We start from the raw sequence: 8,800 nt of genomic DNA, 5'->3' as shown, positions 1-8,800 counted from the left end.
AGTACATATGAATGTACCTACAAATTATGATGTTGATGCGAAAAATATTGGACACAAGACAAAAATTGTAAGTACCTATGATTGTACCTACAAATCATGATGTTGATGCAAAAAGATTGTACACAAGACAAAAAAAATTAACTACCTGTGATTGTACCTACAAATCATGATGCTCATGCAAAAGTGCAAATAATGATTTTCAACATGTTTCAATAACCTCCACCATAGAATAGTAGGGACCCACCTCAAGTAGGAGGCATCATTAGGGAGTGAGGGAATTTGCCGAACAATTGATCTACCTTGCCTAGAATTCCCCTCACCCTTGCCCCCCCACCCTAGTGGGAGGCTTCATCTTCCCTCCCACCCTTGGGGTAGGGTGGGGGCCTAGGAGAAGTTCTTTAGACAATTGACTAGTTACGATATCATTGATTATGATATAGCCTTAGTGTTCCAGGGCCTGTTACATATGTAGGGGCATTGCTTCGGGGAGGAAGGCTCCCTATCTATATCTAGTGGAGAGGTACCCCTACTCTATAATGGCAAATGTGATTGCCTAACAACAAGACTACTATAAGGGGGTTGGGGGTAGGAAGGAGAAGGTTCCTTGTCAACTAGTGATTAACTAGATCCCAAAAGTATCAGTGGTGGTTAATTGAACCTAAGCCCGAGATTGAGGGACAAGAAATTCACCAACATGAAAAGTAGGCATTACTTGCAAATAGTTTGATGATCTTTGGATGATCTAGTATTGTCCTAGGACTTGTCCTTAAATACAAGATCCTCAATGATCTACTAATGTCCTAGGGCTTGTCTTTAAAGAGAAGATCTTAGGTGCATAATTCAAATATTTGACACACTAACCAATAAGTAATACTTATCACATCCAAAAAGAGCCAATTTAGGGTGCTAAAATATGGTGTTTAAATCAAGACAAAGTTGTGGATGCAAATTTGTCCATGATAGAGATCCATACATCCATACATCCAATGTAGTCCAAGATGAATGGTCCTAGAATGAAAGTCAATTTGGACCATTAGGGATTAAGATAGATTGATCAATGATAGGCTTCATGATTGTGACAACATATATGTAGAAGAAGACAAAATAAATGTCCAAGCAATATATTTAAGACAAGGCCAAAACAAGAAAGTAAAAGGCCACGACTGTGGCCTGCACTTTTATACTCCACACAAACATGGCATAGAGTGATTATAACAAACAGCTGTACCCCAAATGTTGTGGTGCCTTCTCCAACGACCTCTTACAATAGTTATTTATGCACAAAAAATTACAAGATGCATAGGTTAACACATGCACAATGAGATTATTAAATAATGTAACATTGGAAAGTGTGCTGGGATGAAAAAGATTATTAACGAATGATACATTTTTAAGACAAAAAGAAAGCATTTTCCCCTGCAAACATGTTCGACATTAAAAAGAAGCCAAACCATTAGAAGATCGTTAATGCTATAGTTTATGGAATTCAATATCACCATAACAACCTGTCGTTTGAAGAAAAGGAATACTATATCAACATGATTAGCTGTTCTTTCCACAATCAAACAAAATCATTTTACTCTTCAAACGGTAGTTGGGAGAAACTGCAAATTGTTAATATTTAATTTTTAATTTTAACTATCTGACTTGGGTTTCTGTGAAAAGGAAATATAACTGCTTTGGAAGTGAGCTGAATTTAGCAATGGAAAAGAAAGTTCAAAAACGGAGTGGGTGTGTATATGTCTGACATTAAACTTTGCGAAAAAAGTAACACCCAAGAGAAACTTTTTCATCTCCTTGGAGGTTAGTTATAATTTTAAGTTCTGAATTGATATAACTGAATAAATGGATAGGACTGTCTTGATGGTTTCTGGATTTTTTTAAGTCTTTTTTCATTTCTCTTCTCAAACTTTCTCAAACTTTCTCATTGTGATGATCGATCATGGAATATGATCCCAAATGTTTATTTATTTTAATTGATCACGCAGTCAAATCCAGAAACCATCAAGATAATTTATCAGACTGGAAATTTATGTATTTAAATGGATAACATGTTTAAATGGGATGGGTATTCTTTCGTGCATACTTAAAAACATCCTCAAGATTGCATGCAAAGTTCTGGCCTGCATACTGTAAGAGGTTCTAAAGTTTCATTATTTCAGGTTTTTCTTTGTTTAAACTATTCTGAATGTATGTATCCATGATATGAAATGGTGTATCATATATTGATTGAGGTCAAGGCTTGACCTTGGTATGTTTTCATTTATCATAATTTTTGTGCAGGTAGCCTTGAAATCTAAATTCTGCAAACCCCATTATGTAACCCTCACAAAATCCTTCAATTCTCTCTCTTGAAGATTTCAAAGCAAACCAAGGTAATCTTATTACTGTTACTATAAATAATTTGATAATTGAAAATTTCTTTTCATTCACTCTTGTTGTAGCATTCTACATATCCGGATGAACATAACCAATTTCCCTCGCCTTCCATGCCTTCCCTATACATGATCGCAATCCTTGATTGCAAAGGCAATAAACTCTTCAAACTCTCCGGTACAGTTCCCAGCCCAAAGAGGGAGGGAAATAACAAATTACTTAACTGCACAAACAGATTGCCTGTTTTGCTTGAAGGGATCAAAAGAATACCTTAAATCTCCCACCAAGTTGATGACACAGAGCACTTGCATTGCCATGTATTTATGTAGACTCTGCAGCTCTTGTAAATTTACATAAATGAGTATCACTTGGCTAACACTGAAAAAACCCCATGACTGTTGCAGTACAATTATGGTTTCCGAAGCACTCCTACAATCTCATCACTGGAAATTATATACTACCAGTGTTTTACACATTTGAATTCAACATCGATATAATGGTTATTGAAGCAAAATGGCTTTACAAGGTTATATGGCAAAAAGATACCGAAAATCAAATTCATATGGCATTACTTCTATCAGCTGAGAAACCATTTCATCCTTCCCTCTTTGCAAACACTCCACCACTTGAATTCTTAATGCGTTGGGGAGCTGTAAGCAAATCCAATCTAGCAATGATTCTGCATCCTTTGCAAAATCTCGCAAGTACCAATCCAATAATTTAGGAAGCAGAAGCTTTTTCTTGGTAGTGACCCCTACTGCAGCTTGTAGATACTCCTTCTTTGCAGCTTCTAGTTCCTTTTCTACATCATCTGCAGTATATACCCGCACCTATTCATCAAAAAACCCATGTTTTAGAGCTCTAAACACCTGTTATGGAAGTAAATATTCCCTATTTTACCCCTCATGCTGATAAACACATAAAACCTTATAATACTTACAGCGGGAGATGACCAACTTCCACAGGACAAAGCAAAGGTCACCAATGGCTCAGGCCATTCTAAACCATAAACACTTCTCATTGTTGCCTCTTTGTCCTTCTTTCCCCCTTTGGGATAGGCCTGAAATACAAATGGACAGTTATATGAATTTAGAGATTCGTTCAAATTTGTACCCTTGGCTCAATCCATTCCATAAATAATCTTACATCTTTTGAATGATATGGTAGCCGAAGTATGAAATGTTCGATGGTCAATGCATGCACCAAATGGCCACCTACATTGATGATTGCCTGCATCATTCTCAGATGTGGAGCACACAAAGTCAAAAAGTGCAGCTACATTCTTTGTTGTCCTTAGGATTCACAATCACTTGAGTAAGCGCAGAAATTAAATATTTGCAACATTTAGGGTATAACATACCTTGTGCATAAGAGCAACCAACATTTGAGGGTTAGCTGGAATTCCATGCTCAAGGAATGTCTGTAATAGCAGGATAGATAAATTGTTTTACTTTCCCAGAAATGGATTTACAGTAACAAAAGACAATTGTTTTAAAATTGAAGGAATTGAAATGGGGATCAAGGGAAAACGCATCTACCATACATTCATCATGCAGACGTTATAAATATTGATCCAAAAGGCCAACCTCTGCTGATGTGTTAAACCTCTCAAGTCCACAGAACTTAGCTTGTTGGCGAGTACCCTGCAAGGACAAGGGAAATATTCGAACAATTACAATAATATTGTCATGCCATTCAACAAAATTCCATGTAAAAAAAATTCCTATGATATTGAAGTACCTTACGCTTAGTTATATATGCAAAAATTTTGCTGTAAAATCCAAATGATTTAAATAGAACCCAAAAGCCAACTTACTTTAACCTCCGAAGCAAAGGGGAAGAATTTTGCATCTGACTTAAGTCAATGGAGTTGGCCACTATATCATGGAGATGTTTGTATGGACCAACATCTCTTAATTCTGAATCAACACAAACACCATATGGATCTCTGAAATCAATTTCTTCTGAACTATCAATGGGCATCTTACAGCTTAGTGTGTTTCTGGAACCAAAACTTGTTGAACTTGAACTCGAGAAGGTTGAGTGTGAGACAGCTGATGATGTATCATATTCTGAACCTAAAGACTGTCTTTTTAGCTTCAAGAAGATACTCAGCAAGCATTTTACCATCTCCTCAGAAACCCTGTTAGGATTCATGTTTTTTCCATCTTGCAGAGCACTCAAAGTCGACACATGATCAAGTTCCAAGTTACCAGTTATCGTGCTGTGTTGTGTCTGATAAAATTACACATATACATGAATGAGCTTCCCCTGTACATAACATTCTAGAGTGATAGCTGTAGAAATGTAGAAAGAACCAAGAAAAGAACAAAGACAGACCAGAATTGAAATGTGCAACAAACTGCTATAGCCTAAAAGGAGGCTTATATCAGGAAATGCCTTTAAGTTCAATACCTGTCCTTTAGGAGCATTTATCTTGACAGCTTTATTGTTCATTGGGTATTGTTTCTGAGTTGCAGTCTTCATCCTCGAAAATTGAGATGAAGAAACCATATTTCTAGGAGTCCTCTGTAGCTGGTTCTCTTTACCGTGATTGACCTCTAATGGCTCCAATTTCTTTTGCAGAGCCTTGCGTGGTTTTGATCCCTCATCTGAATGTCCCTTGTAAATAGGATGCTTGGAATTTACAACTTGAGCTGCAAAATGTACACCTTTGGATTCAGATCCAGAAACTGATGTTGCCTTATTTCTATCACTATGTACACCACCAGTATGGGAAGGTGCATCAGATGAAAACTCGCTGATGGAGGGAAGCATGCCTCCTACAAGAAGATTTCTGTTGCCCTGTTGGCTTTCTTGGACAGATTGCTGGCCCCACGAAGGAGGCTGAAGGGGCTCTGGCTTCTTTGCCTTAGATTGTTCCACGTTTTCAACGGATTCCATTTGCTTCCTGAAGGATGAGATATACACAGCTTCCTGATAGAAACCTTGCCTTAAATTTACAATTTGCTCCTCTAGACGAACCACCTCTTCCTCTAACACAGCCACTTCTGCAAGGAGCTCCAAAGTCTGGAAAGAAAGTCAGAGTAAGCAACATTTTGTTGTATCTGGTCAATTCAGAGTTACTGACGTAGATGCAATGATTAAATGTGATACTAGCAAGATTGAATGTATCCTGGTTTCTTTATGGACAAGGTGTTTCAGATTGCTATTGAAGAAAATATGGTGATATGTTTTAATTGTAATTTAAAGGGATCTTCATCAAATGAACAGAATTAGAAATCTCTGAAATCTGATTAATTTTTTACTTGCAAATGAGAAGAATTTAAGCCGTACCTCTGGCGAAAGGTAGGGCGGAAGCCTAGGAAGAGCACCAAGAGGCCTTGTGAATGCTCGCTCCAATGCTCTATGCATATTCTCCTCATATCTGAGTTTCTTCCTTAACTTCTCTATCTGTAATTCACACACCAAACTTGTTCGCCAGATTAAACCAAATTCTGATTTTTTCAAAAAGGAATTCAAGTCTAAAAATGAACTAAATTTACTTACATCTTTTTCAAGTTCTATCTTTCTCTCTCGTCTGGAGGATTGCCTAGAACTAGCAGTTTCCCTAGTAGTTTCTTGTAATTCTTTGGTCTGCTTAACCTTTATGAAAGAAGGCATACAGTTATCAGATAACATGAATTGAAGAATTAGTTTCTTGAAAGTAAAATTGAAATTGGATTCTACAAATGTAACTATAATGGAAGCTTTTAATTCCAGAAGTACCTGAACTTTTTCGTAGTTTGCAGGCCTTTTCATTGCTTGCACACTTGTTCTACATCCGGTATGCATTGCTATTTCCTCCACAGCATCAGAGAAGCTGCCATTGACAGAAATGATCAATTTTATGAATAGACTGCTTCAAGAAATGTTCTTATATTTCTAGATCAGGGCTTGACAGCTCCATTACCTGGCAAGAACCTTGCAATCAGTTGGACCATGGACATAAAACAATTCAGATTTCTTTCTTGCAGAAGAGTCTGTGTTTTCAGCATGACGTAATACTACTAACCCATTGCTTGCCAATGCAGTGAAGTCATCCCATTCTGGCTTTAGCACCATAACTTTTGTCTTGATCTTCTTTAATCTGTCTTATTGTTTCATCTTTGGAAAATGTCGATTTTCCACATGTCTTTATTCAAGGTTTTGATAACTTAGGAGGACTCTGCAGGCAAAACTGTTTTAAGTTATAGATTCAGAAATTGACCGTCAATGCTCAGTGGCACATAACATATCAAACTCTAACTAAGATAGTAGAAGCCATGGGATGATCTGATCTTATCACTCTGTGCCTAGTTATTAAATCCCAAGCCCTGCACCCCATAATACATCAGATTTATACAGAAAGAACTGAAATTCATGAACAAATGAAATCTAGTGACCAACAAGGCCCCTGAGAGAATAATAGCATCAAAAGAACTGCAGAAAGTAAATTAAATAGTTTAATTTGGCCTGCTTAAATTAGTTGACCCTTCACTGACATATGGGTTCATGTGAAACCAAATGGATGTGGAGTGTGCACCACTTGATCATGGATTCAAAACCCAATTCATTTTTCCCGTATATAAAGACAATTCATTTCATATCATATGGCATAACCTTCATCTCATATATACTACAAAATGCTCTGAATTCTTCCTTAATTGGAATTTGTTACATCCAAACTCTCATATACCTTTGGGGTTTGTTCTCTGAGTCCATATGCTCTTAGCTTCAGATGAATCCTGTGACAAAACTTCTATTGGATTCTCCTCACTCTCAGGAATGCTCCCCTGAAAGCAAATTCCACTTATAGATCTGTCGCTCCCCACTGAACAGATTCAATAGACCTTCAACCCACAAAACAAATTACAGCACAACTACACTACAAACAATCCAGTGCCTAAAACCAATGCTCAAGTCCCAACTCTGCTCTAATGGCAATAACAAATGCCCGAATCCTCAATCCCCAAAACGACAAGCAGTCTGGTGGCATTCCCACACCCATTTCCACTTTCAATCCATCACACCCAATAAAACAAACCACAGAAGCAGCTCAAAGCAGAAAGCCCATCCATCAAATAATAGAATCGATGTTGTTTGTTGTGCATGATATAAGAGTCAGAAAAGCATCTCTCACTTGACCCAAAAGCACAACTCGAGTTCATTACAGGTGAAGATGAAAATGGTGGACATCAAAAGCCTTCCTTCCCATCCACATTATAACACAAGAGAGTAAAACCAAGCAAAAAGTTCGAATAAGAGAGGCAAAACTCCAACCTTTACAAATTTACAACAAACACTGTTGTGGGGATGAGACATAAATTTAGATGCTCAAATTCATTCATTCATTTCTTTCCGTAAAATAATCGTTATCTCCTTGCAGAAGGACATAGAAATAGATATATTGCAGTCGCTTTCATGTATGATGGAGGACAACCAAAGGGTAAAGCCATTAGCTTTTTTATTCAGGCGTTTTGTGACCCCGAGGTAAAGGTGGGTGCCTGTAAATTTTTAACTTGGGTGCCTGTAAATTTGTAACAGACGTTCAAGATCCGTCAATCTAATCTGAACTTCCGGGCAAGTCAACTGAAAATGAATAGTTAGGGGCATTTTTATTGGTCCCACAATCGGTGTCATGCCACCTGGCGCCAACAAGTCGGTGTTTAAATTTTGGCTCACCACCTTCTTAATGAGGATGACTTCTTTGGAATTTCCATTTTGGCTTTGATTTATCAGGAAAATATCCTGCATGCCAAGACTGTGACACGTTAGTTTGGAATTTTAATATTTTATTCAATGTAATTTGGAATTTTAATATTTTTATTCAATGTAAAGTTTTTTTTTTATAATTATTGGAGAAAAATTAGTTGTATAATTATTGGAGAAAGATTAGTTGTATAATTATTTGGTTGATGGGTATTTTTTGCTTGGAATACCATTGTTTGGTCGTATTCAAATTTATTGCTTTTAGACTTGTATATAGAATTAAATTATTTAAATTTTTGTATATATTACGATCAAATAGTTTTTTTGTTTTTTTTTAATTTAATAATAATATGAATTATAGTTATGTAATTTTAGGTTTTTTATTTTTAATTTATTTGAGTGAAGATTTTAAATTATTTAAATTTTGTATATATTATGAACATATTCTTTTATTCTTTTTCAATTTAATAATATGAGCTATAATAAGATATCTTTTTATTCCTTTTCAATTTAATAATATGAATTACAATAAAATAAATAGGTATGTAGGGCTTGGGGCCTCGCTTGATTGTCAGGGGCACAAGGTTACGAGGTCTAATCTTTCCCCAGGTTAATGGTACTAGAGTACATGTCACACATGTCACACTAGTGTCATCGGTCACATTAAAAAGTTTACTGGGCACATTGTAGAAAATAAATAGATATGTAGGAAGGGCTACTTGATTCGTACAAT

At 36.4% G+C, this 8,800-nt stretch overlaps 1 protein-coding gene across 2 annotated transcripts; it reads right to left on the bottom strand.

The window, feature by feature from the left end:
• Positions 1-2,403: 2,403 nt before the first annotated feature.
• LOC131034236 (uncharacterized) lies at positions 2,404-7,933 on the bottom strand. Of its 2 annotated transcripts, none has more exons than XM_057965656.2 (12): positions 7,055-7,933; positions 6,290-6,556; positions 6,106-6,199; positions 5,887-5,982; positions 5,674-5,790; positions 4,792-5,406; positions 4,193-4,611; positions 3,920-4,019; positions 3,737-3,796; positions 3,523-3,606; positions 3,317-3,436; positions 2,404-3,206 (listed from the first exon to the last, which is right to left on the bottom strand). In XM_057965656.2, exons 2-12 carry the CDS (start codon positions 6,439-6,441, stop codon positions 2,904-2,906), a joined length of 2,160 nt encoding a protein of 719 aa, XP_057821639.2. In that variant the 5' UTR covers positions 6,442-6,556; positions 7,055-7,933; the 3' UTR covers positions 2,404-2,903. The 2 variants fall into 2 exon arrangements, with proteins under 2 accessions (XP_057821639.2, XP_057821638.2); XM_057965655.2 differs by having other exon boundaries at positions 6,290-6,544.
• Positions 7,934-8,800: the final 867 nt, after the last annotated feature.

Source organism: Cryptomeria japonica, chromosome 3 (genome assembly GCF_030272615.1).
Source record: "Cryptomeria japonica chromosome 3, Sugi_1.0, whole genome shotgun sequence".
NCBI classification, from domain to species: domain Eukaryota; kingdom Viridiplantae; phylum Streptophyta; class Pinopsida; order Cupressales; family Cupressaceae; genus Cryptomeria; species Cryptomeria japonica.
This window is presented reverse-complemented; position numbering and strand designations above follow the sequence as displayed.